A 22140-nucleotide genomic window follows, 5' to 3' on the forward strand; every position below is an offset into this window, starting at 1 on the left:
TAGAAATGAACTGGTGTGTGCAGAGGGATATGGCACAGAAAGAAAAATCTTTGGGTGAACTGTTGCCCATTCAGCTGCAACTGAGAGATTACAACCTTAGAGACTGGGCTAACTGACCTGCGCGGGGGCAACAAGAAGAATGTAGACTCTTTTGAAGGGGACTGAGTGCTCAAGGAGTCCTGTTCTTCAAAGTCTGCTTTATTCCCCCCTGGATTAACAAATTGGCACCCTTCCTGGTATTGTGGAGTATAAGAAATGCTGGAAAGAGGGTCATTGAGTTTGCAACACGGTCTTGTGTTTTGGAAATGGCCATGGGCAGTGTGAAGCGGGTTTGCTGGTTGCCTGCATAGAGACCCCATGGGGCCATGAGGATGAACCGTGGGCTGCAGTGGAGACCCAGTGGAGATGCTGGGACCATGAGATGGCTGCCAAGGAGCTGCCGGCACTGATGAAGTTTCCCAGGACTGTGAGTAGCCTAGCTGGAGAGGGCAATTGGAATGCCAGAGACTCATTACTGGTTAGAATTATTGGACTTGAAGATTTGTCACTGGCTAGAGTTGCTGGACTCGAAGCTACAGAGTTTGGTATTTGCCCTGGTTGTTTTAAATCTTGTATTGGTTGAATGTTTCTTTGCTATACCCAGTGCCATCTTTTGCAGTGTGAATATTTATTCTGTGCTATTATGGGTTTTTTGAGGTTATTTTCTGGTATTACGGCTCAGGTAAAAGATCTTGGACTATGGGGATGTATGAACATCATTGGGATTTATAAAAACTATGGGGACTTTTAAAATGAGATGAATGCATTGTATTTTACATCATGTATGGATATCAGTTTATGGGGGCCAGGGGCAGAATCCGTGGTGGTTTGATTCAGGTGTTCCCAATAAACTTAGGTGTTCTGAATGCTAGGTTCCCAGCTGATGGAGATTTGGGAATTAATGCCTCCTGGAGGGAGTGTATCATTGGAGGCAGGCTTATGGGCTTTATAGCCAGTTTCCCCATGCCAGTGTTTGGCACACCCTCCTGTTGCTATAGTCCACCTTATGTTGGCCAGGGGGTGATGTCCACCCTCTGCTCATGCCATCATTTTCCCCTGCCATCGTGGAGCTTCCCCTTGAGCCTGTAAGCCAAAATAAACCTCTTTTCCCTAGAAGCTGCTCTTGGTTGGGTGATTTCTACCAGCAATGCAAACCGGACTGCAACAAGTACCATTGAAATTTAACCATCCTTATCTAAATATGTAGCTTTCATATATTTCACCATTTAGGTCATTTAAAAAAATAGAGGTGTTAGTAGTGAAATACTGGTAGGAAGAGGTTGTAAAAGCTCTTAAGGAAATGGACATTTCTGGCACTGTGTTCTACATATTGTATGTTCATCAGACCTGAGTTTAGCATCTATACCAGAGATCAAGTGATATAAGTATGTAAGTCATATATAATATATAAGTAACTATCAAAAAATTTAAAATTGTTATATGCCAGGAACTTCTAGCTCATTACCTCCTTAATTTGACATTAATCCCAAACCAAGAAGCTGAGATGAGATGAATTGCTATGAGCTCAAGGCTATTTTGGGCTAGCCACATAGTTCTAGGCTAGCTTGGACTACAGAATTGAGACCTGTCTCAAAACAACAAACAATAATAGATATATAGATATATAGGTAGATAGATAAAATGAAAACAAAATTAAGAAAACTTGGGTCCAAAGAATCCATGTGATTGCCTAATATCATATAAATAGCAAATAACAAATGAGGAATTTGAACTCAGATGTCTTTGTCCCAAAACCACACTGAATTCAACATCCAAGTGATTTAAGCACTGGATTATTTGACAATATCTGGAAGTAGTAAGGGACCAATAAAAAGCTTACCAGGTAAGATTCCTCTCTTCAACTAAAGTGTTTATAATTTTTAAAAATTTTAAACCCTATCTCAGAACATCACATGTTGGTATGGGAATTTATTATTTAAAATATTTTTCACATAGTTCCATAATATGTACTGGTGGCAGATATTTTATTAAAATGATAAAAAGGTATCTAGTCATCAACCATGGAAACAGAGGTTTAGAAGAATCATGAACATTTAGAAATTGATTTAGTTCAGAAATGTGGACAGATGAGGATCAGGGGAGGTTTGCGGTCATGAATGTCATCTAAGCTCAAATCAGTCTCAGTACAAGCTTCAGAGTATGTGGCTCGCCAAGGAGGTTCCCATCAAGATAAAGCTGGGTGGGCCAGTCTGGTCAAATGTTCACAGCATGGGGTCAGCACAACTTGATGTTTCACTCACGATGGATACCTCATGTAAACCAGAGCCAGAGCAAAAACCAAGGATCTCTAGCTCCTCACTGTTCCAAGAGATGGCTTTGGGACAGATTTATTCATTTCTTTATATGCTTATTGGTTCATTTGTTCACTCATCCCTTCATCTCAGAGGTAGAAGGAGAAGGTTAACCATAATGATTTTTCCAGGGAAGTAAGCTGGACTGGGATCATCTGAGACCCACTCAAGTACCACTACATTGGATTTTTACTGTGGTGTTTATTTTTTATATAAAGTTGTGAAAACATACCAAGACATTCGAGTATTCCTTACACACTCTCACATATCTATATTGTGATAAGGAAAAGGTAGTAATAGGTATGAAATGAAAGCTAAGTCAGTTTCCCCAAGAGTTAAAAGTAAGCTTTCCACCACTGCCCAGTTTGTATTATGGAATCCCTGTCAGTTCACAGAGAGCAAGAAATAGTGTTTTCAGGGCTGGGCATGGTGGAGCATGCCTTTAACCCCAACACTCAGGAGGCCAAGGTAGAAGGACTGCTGTGAATTCCACACAAGCCTAACTCTACATAGTGAATTTCCAGTCACCTGGGCTACAGCAAGACCCTACCTCAAAAAACCAAAAAGAAAAAAAAAGTGTTTCACATGGGCAAGGCTGAAAAGAAAATATTATTTACTTGAAAAGTATCCATAGTAAAAACTTTTCCAGAGATGAAAGCCCAGATAGAAACCAGGGCTGTTTCCTCAAGCAACAGAGACCTCTGGATACACAAGTATATTTATAGGACTGCTCAATATTTCATCTAATTCCCATTTTATTTTTATTTCAGTTGCTACATTGATGGTCGTGTGGTCAAGGTGATGGACTTCCTGAAAACTCGCCTATTAGACACTCTCTCTGACCAGATTAGGAAAATTCAGAAAGTAAGTAAAATTATTTGTGGAAAAGGAGGAATGTATTTGGGAGAAAGACAAGGAAAAGGTTACAGGGTTCAACTCTGTGGGAGCCAGGGTAGAAAGAGAATGACAGCTCAGTGCAAATGGACATGGTCAGGAGCTCCTCTCCCAACTGATGACTGCAGATTTTGTTGTCCAATTTCAGGAGGGTTTATATGTATATATCAAAGTTTAAAAATGGTTTTAATAAATGCTGATGAGGCTACTAGGAAAAAAGGAATTCTATACACTGTTAATGGGAATAGAAATTAGTATTACTAATGTGGAGATTCCTCAAAAACTAGAAATAGAATTGTCATATGATCCAACTATCCAAAGGAAAAAATATATTCTACCACTTACTTGTACTCCCATGTTTATGGCAACAGGGCGGCAGTATACACAACAGCTGAGGTATAGAATCATTCTAGGAATCTGTCTATTCATCAGTAGACCTGGATGAAGAAAATGGTTTTAAAAAACTGCATAACATACCCTTTTTGTATTTTATTTGTTTTTGTTTTTCTAGGTTGAGTCTTATAATAACACAGGCTGACTCACTCTATGGCCCCAGGATGGCCTCAAACTCACTGAAACCCTCCTACCTTAGCCTCCCCAGTGCTAGCATTAAAGAAGGCACATGCCACCATGCCAGGCAAACATTCCTTATACAATGTAATAGTCAGCTATAGCTATAAAAGAATAAAATCATGTCATTTGCAGCAAAATGGATGGAATTGGCAATCATTATATTAAGTCAAATAGGCCAGACACACAAATAAATACTGCATGTTCCCTTTTCTGTGAAAGCTATAAAAATTTTCATCTCACACTAAAAAAGAATATGATAGAAACTATTAGAAATTAGGAAGAAGAAAGAGGAAGGGAGGCATAGGGAAGTTGAATAGCAAGTATCACAACACATTTAAGAATTAGAGATTCTAATGTTGTAAAACACTGTAGGGTAACTAGAGTTCACAATACCATACATTTTCTATGAAGAAGTACAGGAGAATAGTGTAAGGCTTCAAACAAAAAGAAATATTAGTGGGATAAAAATTTTTATTTTATCAGTACACATTTATTGAAATATCATGCAGCATTCTTTTTTAATTTTTTAAAAATCTTTTTGTTTATTTTTACTTATTTATTTGAGAGTGACAGACAGAGAGAGGGAGAGGCAAAAAGAGAGAGAGAGGGGGGGGGCACGCCAGGACCTCCAGGCACTGCAAACAAACTCCAGATGCGTGTGCCCCCTTGTGCATCTGGCTAATGTGGGTCCTGGGGAATCGAGCCTCAAACCAGGGTCCTTAGGCTTCATAGGCAAACACTTAACCACTAAGCCATCTCTCCAGCCCATAGCATTCTTAAATATGTACAATTATTATGACAATTGAAGCAAAAATTAAATTGAAAATAAAGACTTCACATAGTAAACATCAAAGTTAAAAAAAAATTATTCATCCCTGTAAGTAAATGCAATTCTAAGGTGTTTAAAATTTTCTTTATTTTAATAAGAAGTAATTTAGCAGTTTATTGCTAAGTACAGTTTAGTAAAGCAATGACAAGTTTACTTTGTTATTTTCTATTTATAGCAGTTTATTTGGCCCCATGTAAGGAGAGAATAGTTTAATTTATTTACTGAAGCTTTCTTCTTGTGTGTTAGTCATTATGAGTCATATTTAATTGCTCCAAGGTATGTTAGAATCATCCACAAGAGATCTAACTTTTGTAAAAAGGAAGAAGAAATTATACTATATTGAATATGTAGGTTCTGTCAACAAGACTCTTTTAGTTGGTAGTTTAATCAGAATCCCCAATGATGCTCATTAAGTGTCTTGTTGTTTTTAGTATAGCTGGAGGGGACTTCAAAGAGCTTAGCTCTTAATATTCATTTATGGAGATTTAGTGAAGTTCAGATAGATGGTCCTAGGATCGTATTTAGAGATGCACTAGATTAGTTCAATCAACTCTGCTCTTAATAATGATGTGTGGTGATCCAGTGTACTGCAGAAGGTCCTAGGATCTTTTAGAGAGCTACTAGAGTAGTTTATTATGTATGAAGAAGATCATATCTGTGCAATTTTCATAGGCTACTTCAAGATATCACATGTTCGGTTGCCCTGTTAAGTTAGTCTCTAAGAATATGGACCCTGTGGATACTCAGCTACTTTCAGCATATTAACCAATTTCAACAAGTAGGTCTTTAGTAATTTGGGATGAATGAATAAGTGGACAAATGATTGAATGGTTCTTATATACAACTAGTTCTGGGCTGGAGAGATGGCTTAGTTGATAAAGGCCCTTGCTCACAAAGCCTGACAGCCTGGGTTCAGTTCCCCAGTACCCACAAAAAGCCAGATGTACAAAGTGGCACATGCATCTGGAGTTTATTTGCAGTAGTAAGAGACCCTGGTGTTCTATGTCTATCTGTCTGTCATCTGTCTCTCTCTCCTTGCAAATGAATAAATAAAAATATAAAACTAATTCTGAAAGAAAATTCTATTTGTAGCCACTATAGAAAAGCACCATTGACAACTAAAGTAGAAGTCTTTACCTTTTTATTTATTAAACCCAATGTGATACTCAGGTGATGAACAGCCTCTTGTGATCTCTTGCTCTCAAGGAGTTTTAGAGGCTGAGAAATTTCAGGACTTCTGGACCATGCACCTTACTGTGATCCTTCCTGAGAACCTGTGCACTGGCCAGTACTCTTTTCTGTCACTTCTTCCACTAAGCAAGAGGAACTAAATGATTTGAAATATTTCTGCCAGTCTGGTAATCTGTAATTGGATATATACTATACATTGAGCACTTAACAGGTTCTAGGCAAAGTTTCAGATGTTACAGATACAAAAAGGAATAAGATGTGGCCTCACAAAATTTAATTTTAAGTTGTAATGTTAGATTAGGTCAAGCATATTACCTAATACAATAGAATATCAACCTATTCTAGGTGTGGTGGCACGTGTCTATAAGCCAGCACTTAGAAGTCAAAGGTAAGAGGATCACTAGTTGGAAGCTAGCCTTAGCTATATAATGAGACCCTTGTCTCAAAAATAAGCAAACAGAGGGGCTGGAGAGATGGCTTAGCTGTTGAACACTTGCCTATGAAGCCCAAGGACATTGGTTTGAGGCTTGATTCCCCAGGGCCCACGTAAGCCAGATGCACAAGGTGGCACATGTGTCTGGACTTCATTTGCAGTGGCTGGAGGCCCTGGCATTACCATTCTTTCTCTCTATTTCTCTCTCTGTCTGCCTCTTTCTCTCTCTGTCTGTTGCTCTCAAATAAATAAAGAAAAATAAATTTAAAAATAAGCAAACAGAAAGCTGACCTAATTAATAGTATAATTTACTAAGTTCACTATGCTAATGTTATATATTCCTCTCTAGAAAAAGTAATTTATTCCATTTATTCACTTGTTCATTCTTTCATACAATAAATATGTACTGAGTGTTTATTACATGTCAGACACTATTCTAAATGTTTATAATACAACAGTGTACAAGATAGCCAAGTCCTTTTATTTCTAGGTAGCCTTGAACTCATGGCAATCCTTCTTCCTCTGTCTCCCCAGTACTGGGATTAAAGACATATGCCACCATGCCCTATAAAGCTAGAACAGAGACAAAAGTCCCACTTCCCATTACCACTGCATAGGTCTAACCACCACAAAACACTCAAAATCTGAAATAAAGCCAGGCATGGTACGCATGCCTTTTTTCCTAGCACTGGGAGGCAGAAGTAGATGGATCACTGTGAGTTTGAGGGCACTCTGAGACTACACAGTGAATTCTAGGTCATCCTGGACTAGAGAGCAAGATCCTACCTTGAAAAATCAAAAAAAAAAAAAAAAAAATCTGAAATAGTGGTAGGGTCAATTACTGATTTATCTAGAGCCCAGGAAATATAAAGAAAAAGGCTATGGAAAGCGTCAATTCAGACCCTTCAAAACATATAACATTAAAGCAGTAAGACAAAGTGTCACTACAGCAAGAAACAGTGGAACTCCTGGGAGAAATGACCTATAAGCAGAAGGGTCCTTGGAAGTAGAGGATTATACTTACCAGCAGGAACTAGAGTTACATGTTGACCATTGAAAAGAGAACATGCCCAGAGGGTTCATCAAGCCACGGTTCCTATTCTGGTTCTTTATTACTGTACAGCCAATTATTCCAAAACGTCATGGCATAAAACAACATGGATTAGGCTGATAGATTATGTGGACTAGGAATCCCCATGGCATGTAGTAGAATTAATTTTCTCCATGATGGCCAAAGCATACACTATAAGATTTGATGGCTGGGATGAGTCTAAGTCTGTTAAATAAGACTATCAAAGACTCTCACTGACCTTTGTAGTAATGACACCAGTTATCAGGTAGCACCTTTATGAAGGCTAAGAGCTGGTATAAGTACATATGAATTCTCTATTTACCATCAGCTTCCTCGTAAGGCCCTAAAGTAGATGACCTGGAGAGCCAGGCAGAAGCCTTGTCATCTTTCTAACCTACCTTCAGAAGCCACAAGCCATGACTTCAGCCATATTCTATTCATTGGAGTCTTCACCAAGACTCATGAATGCAGACAGAAGGAAGAAATAAACTCCTCTGATGGAGGAGCTGGCAAGACTCTGGAAAAACATACAGGACCAGAAATAGTTCTGCAGTAATTTTTGAAAAATACTATCTTCCACAGTTCCATTCTCCCTGTTTCATTTAGTGGAACTCGTTTTCTTTTCCCAAATGTCTTTTTCAAAGCTCTTGCTAGATATTGCCTTAAATGGGTATCATGCTTGATGTGTTGCTGGATCATAGATCCTGAAATTTGCCTCACTTAGGTAGACTTTCTGTTGATTCTAATAGCCTGGGCCCACTTTTTGAGCCTCAGGAATGAGTCCATTCCATCACAGCCCATGAGGTACCTGCTCTAGATAGATGACAGCTGGAACTGAGCAGGATCACCAAATTGGATTGCTGAAAAATTACTTTGGCTATTGGTGTCCTTAGGTAAGAAAAATGGTCTAAAGAATGGGGATTCAACTTGAAAACTGGAGTAGAATGGCCCAATATCTTTCCTGTAAGCTTCGAAAACCAATTTAGAGATCAGTTAACTAAAGGTTGTAATGACTATATGTCTAGACCTCCCACCAAAAAGTTAAAAACAGAATCTTAGTTTCTTCTCTACTAGTAGGAATTAAGAGACAAATTAAGACCGTCTCTCTTAGTGCCATAGTGGTGGGAAAGGGGGCAGATTTTATACCACAATGGAGCCATGAAGGAGTAGTTTGATAAACTTGTGGTGAGGTTGGTTGAATGGGAGATAGACCATAGGATTTCAAGTCTGATGGCCTGGGCTGACCTAGTTGTGTCTTTACCTGTAAAATGAAGATGCTAAGAATTCTATGCTCCCTCCTTCTTAATAAGACTTGGTAGGTCACATGAGGCTGTATTTCATTAATTCTTACCAAATTAATTCTTATTGCTATTATTATTGTTAGTTATTATAATTGTTTTAATAATAATTTCTGTGACTAGAGATGTTTCATGCTACCTTGATTCTCCATTTTTCTTTGCCTTTTTCTTTTTCCTCTTTGAACCCTGGAGAATATGATAGGTGATATTTTTGGCACCTAAAAGGCAATGACTCAATTGCTAAAAGCAGCTGTGGTTTCCAAATTTGGACTGCCACTTAGAAGAGAATTCTCTTTTCTCAGCAGTGAGTGAATTATGTAGTTAGATGAAAATCTACATGATACTTTTAGAAACCAGCAATATGTTCAGACAACCTACACCTTTGGATGCTCCATACGCTCTGTCCCTTCCACTAGAATAAAGATAATCATCTGTACATTGGGAGACAAGTCAAGGAAAGAGTTGAGAATCTCACAGTGCAGGGACAAGTTACATGAGAAAGCAAGAGACATTTAGGACACAGTGCAGATGGTATAGTGTGGAGAGCTGGGCTGCCTCCAAAACAATGACATAAGGAACCAAGAAGAACCACTTTGGCTTAAGTCATTTAGACTCTGATTTGTGTCTTCATGTCCTAGAGGAATCAGAGGAGGAAATAACACTTTCAAAATATTATTTTCAGCAATTCAATAAGCACAGGAAGGAGTTGGTAAAATCCCAGGCAGGATGGAAGTACTTCTAGAAGTACTGGCTACATGGCTGCATTTTTGAATACTAAATAAACTGAACAGTTAGCACCTTCAATATTTGAAAACTTGTTCCTTGTTCTTTCATTATTCCTTTCTTCCTTTGTTTATCAGCTATTAATGCCATCCATTCTTAGTATTTTCCAGCCCCTGCCCTGAAAATGAAACAGTGACCAAGACTGATATGATGCTTGCCCTCATAGAAATATAGTCTACTAGCAAGACTACTTGATGAAATGAGCAGTGATAATAAAGTGTGATGTCTGCTCTGATAAGGTGCTATGGGAGCCCACACTGGGAAGTATTAATCTTACAATGTGAAGGAAGGAAAGACAGGGAAATATTCCAAAGAAAGTGTTAGGGGGTCTTAAACTTAAAGGAAAGACTGCCTCTAATTTAAACGGTTCTTCTTAGTGTGTGATATGAGAATCATGATAGATGTGTGGGTTCAGGGAATAGCTTATGTGGTTTATCATGTGATTACTATCATTATTTTTCTATCATTATCATTGATTATGGTATTTAATGAAATGAGGCTGCTTCTAAAATCTATTAGTTACAGGGCTATGGAAGTAAAACTGGACAAAAAAATCATTTAAGTAATTAACAGATCAAAAAAGAAATGTTTGCTTTCAATGAAACTTCCAGTTTATGATTTTGTCCATTTATTTGAGCTTCTTAACATATCAAAAGGTATTAGAGTTAAAAGTTATTTTTGAGGATCGCAAAATAGCTACAAACTCAACTAAAGGGAAAATGAGAACTATAATAATGTCACTCTTCTCTAGTGAAAACTAGAAAAAAGAAAACATTACTCAAGTAAGAATGGTACAATCATTACAAAATTAGTGTTTGTTAAATTCATTATTTAATTTACTCATTCAACAATGTTAAATCTTTATTTCAGTGTACCAATGTCAATCACTTAACAGTTTACTCAATAAATGTAGGAGGTAGAGAAGTACAAAATAAGGAATGGGTAAATGACTATGCTAAAATAGAAGTAGTAAATAACTAATGTCTTGTCTCACCTATAACTCGTACTTTCTTTCTGTGCTGTTCACACTGCCAGGAAAAGCTTAATCTGTACTAACTTTATAGTTCAGTGTTGATTAGCTAGAAGTAGGTTAGAAAACCCAGTAATCTGTGTCCACAGGCAGACATAGTATAACAGTGTCTTCAATGTATGTGTTTAGAGGTGAAGGAGAGGTCCCTTTTTAAAAAATAAATAAATTACTTTTGATTAGCATACAAAGAATTCATTATGGTATTTTCAAGCAATTTTTTTTGGGGGTGGTTGAGGTAGGGTCTCACTCTAGCCCAGGCTGACCTGGAATTTATTATGGAGTCTCAGGGTGGCCTTGAACTGACAGTGATCCTCCTACCTGTGCCTCCCAAGTGCTAGGATTAAAGGCATGTGCCACCATGCCTGGCTCAAGCAAATTTTTTGTTTCCCTCCCATCCTTCCTGTCCCCTCTTCTGCCCACCCCCCATCTTAGCCTCCTGTCTGCTTTCATACTCCATGCTTCCTTTTGTCCTTTCCTCCCTTCTCATCATTTTTTGTCCCCGCTCATGGATTCCTATCTCAAATCATATCCCATACTCAGTCTTACATTCTCTTATTGATATACATAAAAATACTCAATTTGGGATGCATACATGAGTGAGAACATTTTGGCCCAGAATAACATTGCAGTCCATTTATAAAGGTCATATACCCCACTTTCAGAAAATAATCTTTTGGGCTGGAGAGATGGCTTAGCGGTTAAGCACTTGCCTGTGAAGCCTAAGGACCCCGGTTCGAGGCTCGGTTCCCCAGGTCCCACGTTATCCAGATGCACAAGGGGGCGCACGCGTCTGGAGTTCGTTTGCAGAGGCTGGAAGCCCTGGCGCGCCCATTCTTTCTCCCTCTATCTGTCTTTCTCTTTGTGTCTGTCGCTCTCAAATAAATAAATAAAAAATTTTAAAAAAAAAAGAAAAGAATCTTTTGTCCTACATTATGAAGATTATGTATAATGTTAAATGACTGAAATATGTTAACTATACTGTTTGAAATTGATACTAAGTTATTAATGTCAAATAAAAGATCCTTTCCCAAGAGCATATTTCAGTTAAGGGAAAGAGAAACATGGGCCAAGAAAGAAGACCAGAGGCCAGGGTATGCTAACAACCCTAAATGCAAACTATAGCACAGTAATAACTTGGGGTGATATCCATGAATAATCTAAGTTTTATTGAGCTTGAGTCTTACACAGGAGGGACCTCTTTAATAAAAATAAAACAAAGCCAATTTGCAAATTTCATTTGAACAACTTAGTGGGATTCTTCCTAAACCATTAATTACTAGTTGCCTTTGAAAGTGAAGAATCAGAATCTTAAGCACTATGAGTCCTCAATAAATTGTTCTCTGTGATCTACTTGGCTGTGCATGAGCAAATGGGAGAGTATGACTTGAGGGAGATTAGCTGCTCTGACAGATAAAGCACCAATAAAAAGAACTAGCCCACACTGCTTGTTAATTAGAAAATGTCAAAAGGTACACATATGTGTGCAAGTACAAGTACATATGTGTGCATGTGAAGGCTATAGATTGATGTCAGGTATCTTCTTGAGTTTCTCTCCTCCACCTATTTTGAAACAGGGTCTTGCACTAACCTAGAGCTCACCAATTCAGCTAGATGAGCTAGCCAGCAAAGCTTAAGGTTTCCTCCTGTCTTGACTCTCCATTATGTCCACTGTTTATGTCTGTGCTGGGGATCCAAACTCAGATCCTCATGCTTGTGAGGCAAGCAACTTTACCCACTGAGCCATCATCCCAGCCCAAAGTTCCAATTATTATCATGACCATTCCATAAACCTTAATATCCTTGACTATTAAACACAATCTTAGACACAAGTATTTATAGAATGCAACGTCAGTTTAACAGCTGGGAGAACAAAGGGTAAACTGTATGCAAATTTCAATAGATAATATTTATGAAAAATACTCTGATTTCAAAAGCATTAAATTGTGAGAGATGCGTCATTAATTTACAAAAATATAGTGACTATATTTTGGGTTATAAATGCCACTTATACTCATATCATATATTATTAATCTAAAGGAATAAATCAATAGCCTGCCTAAAATCACAGAGATTGATACATAGTAAAATTAGAATTCAAACCAAGGCCCACTTAACTCCAGAACCCACACTCATCTATTATACTATTCTGTGTCTCAATACTTACTAACCATTTACTTTTCTAACCATGTAATATTTATATTCCTAAACACTCAGGATTAGGAATGCTTTCAAAGATTACCAAATGTTCCTGGTGTAATATCATTTTGACTCCATAACTAGTTGATAATTAGGGATAGCTGCTCAAGAAGTAAGGGCTGGATGAAAGTTGAAAATCTATCTTTGATGTTAGACAACATTTTTCAAGATGTGACTTTTTTTTGAGGTAGGGTCTTACTTTAGCCCAGGCTAACCTAGAATTCATGATACAGTTTTAGGCTGGCTTTGGAGCTCACAGCGATCCTCCTACCTCTGCCTCCTGAGTGCCACCATGCCTGGCTAAAATGTAACTTTTATCCACTCCATTCATTATGTACATAGGCTCTTGATCAATGTATGGAGTTGAAATATGCAAGGGAATAAGAGTATGAAGGAGTACACGACTCTTGGAGGCAGAGGGGTAGCAATGGGAACCATAGCTGTTTAGGATTAAAAAAAAAAAAAAAAAAAAAAGCTTTATCAGAAGGAAGGGACAGGGCTGGAGAGATGGCTTAGCAGTTAAGCACTTGCCTATGAAGCCTAAGGACCCCAGTTTGAGGCTTGATTCCCCAGGACCCATGTTAGCCAGATGCACAAGGGGGGGCACGCATCTGGAATTCGTCTGCAGTGGCTGGAAGCCCTGGCATGCCCATTCTCTCCCTCTCTCTCTCTCTCTCTCTCTCTCTCTCTCTCTCTCTCTCCCTCCCTCCCTCCCTCCCTCTGCCTCTGCCTCTGCCTCTGCCTCTGCCTCTGCCTCTGCCTCTGCCTCTGCCTCTGCCTCTGCCTCTGCCTCTGTCTGTCACTTTCAAATAAATAAACAAAAATAAACCAAAAAAAATTTTTTTAAAAAGAAGGAAGGGGCAATTTGGCTGATCCAGTATTTCCTTATGGAAACCAGCTTGCTTCCTTGGAAACCTTATGGAAACAAGCTGGTTTGAGGGCTTGTCCCAAACAAGAGTAAAATTAATCACCACTGAAGGTGGTGTAGACTGGCTTGTGAGTAAAGTGTCCAGTAGGCCTGACGAATTGATTAGAGGAAAGGATGGGGAAAGGGTAAAATAATCATTTAAGTATCAATAGCTACTTTTTGCTCTCCCTCCACTAGGTTTATCATTGAATGTAGTCATTGCTTTGGGATTTTGAAACTTTCTGCCTGTGTTCTTGCATAATGTCTTTGTACCCCTAGTGACTTTATTTTGCTTGTGTATGTTCTTATTTTGTTTTGTTGTAATTATATTCAATTGCTTTTCTATGGTGTGAGATAACAAGGATAGAATACAATTTTAAAACCTAAAATGTCACAGAAACAGAAGCCACAAATTGAAAATTGTTCTAATACCAAAAAATGGACAAATATGGCACTCTGTAACAGAATATAATAAAAAGAAATTATACATAAAAATTAATGAAACTGACAGAAAGAACATACACATAAGAAATAAATGAAGGGGAATATGATAAAATATGGGAATGATTCATCTCAGAATAGCTCAGCTCATCTAATCTAAGTAAGGCATGTTAAATGTAGAGGCAGGTTAGTCAGTCAGAAGCTTATAGTTCTCTTTAAGCAGCAAAATACATTTAGAAAGAAACAGAGCACTGAAATGGACCTGAAAGCACTTGGTGTTTACCATTGTTAACTTGAGGTTGTTAGTTATTGTATTTGAAACATAGTATTTTCATTAGTAAGATATTCTCTAGTTTATTGAACAAATGCTTACTAAACAAAGTAATTATCAAGAACTATACAGGGGAACTGATGGCTCAGTGGATAAAGTGCTTACCATGTAAGCAAGAGAACCTGCCTGAGGATCCCCAGTGCCCAAGTAAAATGCATATGCTGGACGTGGTAGCCTACCTGTAATCTCAATACTGGCTAGCTAGTCTACCCCATTTTGTGAGCTCTAAATTCATTGAAAGACCTTGTCTCAGAGAATGAGGCGGAGAGCAACTGAGGACACCCAACATCACCCTCTGGCCTTTATACACATGCACACACATGCATATGAGCAACCTCACACACATGCACCAACACACACATACACATGCCAAAAAACAGAGAAATCTATTGAGCATGATAAAAAGAAAGCTAGAAAAATACAATTACATGTGATAACATCAAGATCATATCTAGATTCAAAGAACTTTGGTACCTAAAGGAAAAAATAATTTTATGAAGTGTTGAGAAATATTTCACAAGGTAGTAAAACTTGAAAAATAGCCTTGGTGTGTGTGTGGAGGGACTATCATATGGCATGGTAAGAGGAGGAGAGGAAAGGAAATAACCAATAACATACTAAAAACAGCATTGTTCCGAAGTGAGAGTCCATTCTGCATAATATGAATCTCAAGGAAGGATGAGAGAAAAGGTAGCTAAGGGGCAGTTCTGAAAGATCCTGGGATACTAAGTAAAGCAGTTAGCATCTCAACCTGTGGGTCACACTGACCACTGCTTTCAGTTACTTGTTACTTTGCCAGCTGATCAAACAGACCGCTTAGTGAGAAGAAATGATTGAGTCCTGCTGACATTAGAAACCACTGGGAAATTTTAAAGAGGAAAGGACTTCCAAAGTTAACAAATGGGGCCAGTGTAGAAGATGGGCTGGAGGAGGAAGAGATTAAAGATAAGAAGACCAAGGAAGAAATAGGAAGTTCTAAAAACTCAACAAACAGCAGTGAGAGTGGAAAGGAGAGATCTAATATGAGACCCCTTCTGTTCTAACATTGACAGTAAGCATAAAATCAAAAGCTAGACAAGAAGGATGGAAAGAATCACAGAAACAATGCCGAGCTCTCAGTTTGATTAAATACAGTAAGGAATCAAGGCTGCTGAAAGGCAAAGAAAAATTTGTGTGCAGGTGAGGTTTAAGAAGTTTTCTAAAACTATCTTGTTATTTATAAAACTATGTAGGAGGCTGTTCTGGTTACTTAAAGAATCACCAATCTTCTCATGTCCTGGGAAGGGTTGATTTCCAAGTAGATGAGATGAGATGCTGGAATTAATGGGCTCCAGCTTCTTTTGGAGGGTGGGCCTCCTGCCAGGGCTGATTAGCCCAGCTGGCCTGTCCACTATTCCTGTTTTATGGCTTCCTTTCTCATTAAAGAAGGTGTTGCTTTGGATAACCATAAACAACATGTCTGCTGTGACAATGCTACCATATCATCTCTTGCACAGCCAGCAGCTGAAGGCAGCCTCTCAGGGGTCTTTTAAAGGACTTAGATCACAGCTTTAGAGAAAGGACTAAAGAAAACATAGGAAAAGGAAGCCCAGATTTGAAAACTGGTTATTCTTAATATAAATGGTAATTTTTCTTTTATATTTTTAAGATTCAAAGTATTAGGGAAAATGTTTCTTAAAAACCAAGAATTATTTCCCTGTGTTCTCTCTCTCTCTCAAATGCACACACACACACACACACACACACACCTTTATTCTTCCCTTCCCCCACTCAATGCATTCATATAAAATGCCCTTTCAGTCCCTGACCCTAAAATTAGAGGGTTTTCCCCTTGATGCCACTCTGCCTCTGGAAGGCTTGAGGATCCTTAGCAGCCACTGGCCTTATAATGAATGGTTCTTTGGCTGTCTCAGTGCTCCCTTGGACAAATGGGCCCAAGGACTGAAGTCTATCTGGGAAAACAGAAAGAGAGCTAACCACCTAGCTTCCCTCTATGCTCAAGTAATATCAGCCCTTGAGCTTCCCCCTCTTCAATATATACCTTAAAATAACCTTCATTGACACATCATTTCTCACCGGGAACCCTTTTATTTCCCAAAGTCCTCCAATTTTCTCTCTTCCAGCACAGTTAGAATCATATTTACTCAGAAAACCACAGTACTGAAGTACAGCACTCAGTTTCTTAGAGTTTCTGAGGGAATTTTGCAGCTGGTTTCATCTGCTTCATACTGGCAGTTGTTTTCTCTCTCCTCTTCTGACCAAGCTGATTTCATTCTCTGGCCAACCAACACCAACCCTCAGCATCAATACCTCTTCCACACATCATCAGCATCACCATGCTGGTCTTCTCTGCTCACGAAAGACACTCAGCCTATTATATCGCTGTCTATGTCCCAAACAGAGTATGTTGAGACAAACATTTGCTAACTTACTGACTACTCCTAGAACCTTCAACACTAATGATTTTTAGGAGTATTTTCCCCAAAAGATACTTCACATAATTGATTGTGTGTTATTTTTTATATATATACTTATTTGAGAGAGACAGACACACAGAGAGAGAGAGAGAATGGGTGTGCCAGGGCCTCCAGCCACTGCAAACGAACTCCAGACACATGCGCCCCCTTGTACATCTGGCTAACGTGGGTCCTGGGGAATCGAGCCTTGAACTGGGGTCCTTAGGCTTCACAGGCAAGCGCTTAGCCTCTAAGCCATCTCTCCAGCCCTTGTGTGTTATTTTTACCTTGCTATATTTTTTTCATGTAGCTTTATAGACAAATTGTTTCTGTTTACAGTAGCTAAATATGTTACCTTAAATGTTAATTATGTTTATGTATATTATTGGTGTGTATTTTAACTTCTAAACTTCCCTTTCCTTTATGCTTAGCATAAACTTGGGCTATTATATTTTAGTTCAAATAATATGTCTGAGGAATATCTAACCAACCTGATGTTAAATTCTTCCAAATACAACCTTAAGTGCCTTGGACAATGAGTGAGAGCTAGAAAACATTTGGCTACTTAGTATACAACAGAATTTAGTTTAGGTGCTTTATAAATATTAAATAGTTTAAATATCATAAAATACTTCAAGGCAGATGTCATATTTTACATTAGAACAGAGAAGTCAATAAAACCAGTATTCAAATGCAGCCCATTGTCTCCAGATCTAATGCCCCTAATGCTACTGCTACCTTACCATAGCAATATTGGGGGAGGAGTTGGTGCATTGCTGGCAGAAAACACCCAACCAATAGCAGCTTGTAGGGAAAAGAGTTTATTTTAGCTTAAGACTCAAGGGAAAGCCCTATGATGGCAGGGGAAAACAATAGCATGAGCAGAGTATAGATATCACCTCCTGACCAAAATCAGGAGGACAATAGCAACAGGAGAATGTGCCATGTACTGGCAAGGGGAAGCTGGCTATAACACTCATAAACCTACCCTCCAAAATATATGACCAAGTCTCCAAAAAGACTGAATTGCCACCAGCTGGGGACCTAGCTTTCAGAACACACAAGTTTACAAGGACACCTGAATTAAACCACCACATTCCACCCCTGTCCACCCTAAACTACTAACCATCAATGATGTGAAATGAACTGCATTAAGTCCAACTTTATGAACCCCCATAGCTTTTAATCAATCCCAATGATATTCAAACATCTTTTGACTGAGCCATATCCCCCCAAAATAAACATAATTCACATTGCAAGAGATGGCATTGAGCGTAACAAAGAAATATTTAATAATACAACTGCAGTTTTTAAAACAAACAGGGCAAACATGAAACTTTGTAGCTCTAAATCTTACAACTCTAGTCAGTGACAATTCTCCAAGTCTGATAATTTTAATCAGTGATGAGACTCTGGAGTTCCAATTATGCCCCTCTAGCTAGGATATTCACAGTCCCAGAAAACTTCACTGGAGCTAGCAGCTGTGCTTGGAAGCTATCCCATTGTCCCGGCATCTCCATGGTGTCTCTTACTGCAACCCACAGTTCATACTCAGGGCTCCATCAAGCCTCCATGTAGGTAAACCAAAAAGCTTGCTTCATACTGCCCATGACCATTTCCAAAATGCAAAATCATGTTGAAAACTCAATGACCCTCTCTTTCTTGCATTTGTTATACTCCCTAATACCAGGTGGTCTACAAAGTTGTTACTACAAGGGGGAATAAAGCAAACTTTGAAGAATAGACACTCCTTTAGCAGTCAGGCCCCTTCAAAAGAGTTTGCATTCTTCCCATTGTCTCAGTACAGATTAGGTGGCCCAATTTCAATGGTGTAATCTCTCAAACAGTTGCAGCTAAACAGGCAGCAGTATTGATTCAAAGATTTTATTTTATTTTTTTTCTGTGCCATATCCCTCTGCTCATACCCGTCCATTTCTATGCAATGCAACCCTGCACAAGTTCCCAGGACACAGGCAGGCAGAATGCAGTAAGCCTCTCACACAAATTGTTTCTAGCCCAATCCAGGCAAAGCTCTTTCTCACCCTCATAATCCAAACTTCACAGTCCATAGTTCTCCCTGCATTCACGTCTTTTAGTTCTGACCAGAACAGTACATAAAGCTGTACTTATAGCACTTCAAGGCATCTCTTAGACCAAAGTTTCAAATCCTTCCACAATCCTCCCTCAAATCAGTTCCAAATGACCAAAGCCACAGTCAAATCTCTTGCAGTAAAGCCCCATTTCTAGGTACCAATTTAACTGTTGCAATCAGTTTAATATTGCTGGCATAAAACACCCAACTAAAAGTGGCTTGTGGGAGGAAAGGGTTTATTTTGGCTTACAGACTTGAAGGGAAGCTCCATAATGACAGGAGAAAACAATGGCATGAGCAGAAAGTAGACATCACCTCCTGGCCAACATTAGGTAGACAACAGTAGCAGGAGAGTGTGTCAAACACTGGCAAGGGGAAGCTGGCTATAATACCCATAAGCCCACCCCCAACAATACACTGCCTCCAGGGGCACCCAATTCCCAAACTGCCATCAGCTGGGGACCTAGCATTCAGAACACATAGATTCTGGAGACAGCTAAATCGAACCACCACAATGGTTTATAGTATATTCATAAAATTTTAAATCATTCAACATTACCCCCCCAAAACTCAGACTCATTAGTAGTCACTCTCCATAGTCCCCTGCCACAAACCTCTTCCTCTCTTTTCAATCTATGGAAACAGTAATCTACTTTTCAACTCTATATAGTTGCCTGGAAATATTTTGGATATTTCTTATCCATAGAATTGCATAATGTATGGCCTTTTATGTCTTCAGTCTTTCACTTAGCATAATGCTTTCAGGGTTTACTTGTCTTTTAGTATTTACCATTTTGCTTTGTTTAGCCAAACTCTTTTTCTCCAAATTATTTGCTACAATAACTGTTGCTAGGGATAAAACTGAATATCCTGGAATCCAAAGGTTAAAAAGAGTAAAGAAAGAAAGAAAGAGAGGAAGGAAGGAAGGAAGGAAGGAAGGAAGGAAGGAAGGAAGGAAGGAAGGAAGGAAGGAAGGAAGGAAGGAAGGAAGGACACAAAATCTTCTGCTAAAGTTAGTTATTTTAAAAAGCACACCTTTAATCCCAGCACTCAGGAGGCAGAGGTAGGAGGATCGCCAAGAGTTCAAGGCCACCCTGAGACTACATAGTGGATAATGGATTCCAGGTCATCCTGAGGGAGCATGAGAACCTACTTCAGAAAACCAAAATATAAAAATAAAAAATAAACCAAAACAAAAGTTTCTTGTGTGAATAGATATATTGCATTTAAGGAAAATCATAGATGTTCATAGATGTGATCTTTATCCTCACTATAGGATTCTGTTTTATTATTATTGTTGGGTTTCTGAGGTAGAGTCTTCATGTGCAGTTGCAGAGTAGCCTTGAACTCATAGTGATCCTATTGCCTCAGCCTCCCGAGTACTTACATTACAGGTGAGAGCTACCATGCCTGGCCTAGGATTCTTCTTTTTATTGTTTAAGGTCATGTGTGTGGAGGGTGGGGGTTACTTTCTTTTCTTTCTAATTTATAGCACCTTGAGATTGAACATTATGAACAGCATTGCAAAGGCTAAGAGGACTGGCTTGTGGTATAATCAAATGACTTTTCTTTGGTTGGGAAAGTGTTGTTTTATTTACAGTGATGGAAATTGAATCTGTGACAATGTGCTTGCTAAGCATTGCCCAACGACTGAGCTAAACCTCTAGCTCCCAAGGGTGAATTTTTATGTAACCCTTAGCAACATGCCAGTTTGACCTCCACCATTAATTCTCAGGCTTTCTTCCATTATTTATAGCTTTGTTTCTAAAAAAAAAACAGATAAATTTTCCAACAGACTTTTAAACTAGTTTAGAATAGTGCAAATTATTCCTAAATGGGAGATTGTGGGGAGCTATATCTAGGTAGAAATAAAAATAGAAATAAGGAGTTGGAGAGATGGTTTAGCTGTTAAGGCATTTGCCTGTGAAACCTAAGGACCCATGTTTGACTCTTCAGATCCTACATAAGCCAGGCACACAAGGTGACATAAGCAATATTGTGCCATATCTCATTTGGTTGCTTTCTCTTTTTAAACATCACTAAAGCATAGTCACATTGTTGATTACACATTGAATTTCTTGCTCCATCCACTACATAGTATTTTATACCATGCATCAAACACATTTTATTTGTTCTTCTAAATTTAGAAACCTGCCACAAATAGTGACATCATCATATCTTCCTCAGAGACATCTATCAGGGAACCTGTTCAGCTCTCAGGCCCATACATAAAATGAAAGGAAGAAGCAACAGTCACAAGGCCACTCTTGACCTTTAGGATAAATACTTCCTATTATATCCCCATGAAGGACAGTATATTCCTATGTCTTCTGGGAGGTTAGGACAAGTTGCTAGATTGGTTGCTAGTTTGAAAACGCATCTTTCTATTGTGTCTCCCATCTTCCCAGCTTCAGTCCTCTAGTTCTTTATTCTGCCACTTGTTATTACTCTCCAAATGACTACCTATAGACCAACCTTTTACTCAGGCTATACTCTCAGGGACTACTAGTATTATCCATGACAACTTTATAACTAGGAACTGTCAGGTTGCTCTCCAGAGTATCTGTACCCAAACACAGATAATTTAGTTATTCTCCAATTTGTGGATCAGACTGTGTTATTTTAAAGCTATAGAAGGACACATTTCACAAACAGACTTTGACTCTTCTTGGAAGGAAGGTATGCAGCTTATAATTGCTCCTGTGTAAGATACGACCTGTGGATAAGTGATTTTTTTTCTTTATATACTAACTGCAGTTATTTCAAAATGTGGTTGCAATATACATTGCATGCTCATTATACAATACAAAACATTTCTTTCTCCTTCTCCCCTGTCATGACTTATGACTTTAGATGCATGGACAGTGTATTTTATCATAGAAATGGCATAACAGTACTGAAAACTATTGCTTCTCAATACCTGTTAATATTGAAATATAATGTGATTTCTGTTCTCCACTGAAGAGCGCTACAACCCTAAAATACATTACACCCTGTAATATATACTTGTATCTCATTGTTGCTTGTATTTGCTTAGAAAAAAACAGCAATAATTTCTTTGAGTGGATATGTATAAACATTAATGCTTGTGCATGTGAATGCATATATGTATGTACACACACATAGAGAAAACTAACTCATGCTACTAGATGCATCTTCATGAAACAAAGGACAAATCACAACCATATAGAACAGGTTATTACAGATACTCTCTTTTGTAATAGTGTTGCTTCTGATTTGGGAACAGCTTTTCAAATCTCACC

General features: G+C 38.5%; 1 protein-coding gene across 2 annotated transcripts in view; it reads left to right on the plus strand.

The window, feature by feature from the left end:
- The window catches only part of Hpse2 (heparanase 2 (inactive)), an 814466-nt gene that overhangs the window by 613268 nt on the left and 179058 nt on the right, over nt 1–22140 (plus strand). For both annotated transcript variants that reach the window (XM_004669882.2, XM_045142106.1), the window contains exon 7: nt 3122–3215. In XM_004669882.2, the coding sequence (XP_004669939.1) occupies nt 3122–3215 (94 nt within the window). The remainder of the gene's footprint in view (nt 1–3121; nt 3216–22140) is intronic.

Source organism: Jaculus jaculus, chromosome 1 (genome assembly GCF_020740685.1).
Source record: "Jaculus jaculus isolate mJacJac1 chromosome 1, mJacJac1.mat.Y.cur, whole genome shotgun sequence".
Taxonomy (NCBI): domain Eukaryota; kingdom Metazoa; phylum Chordata; class Mammalia; order Rodentia; family Dipodidae; genus Jaculus; species Jaculus jaculus.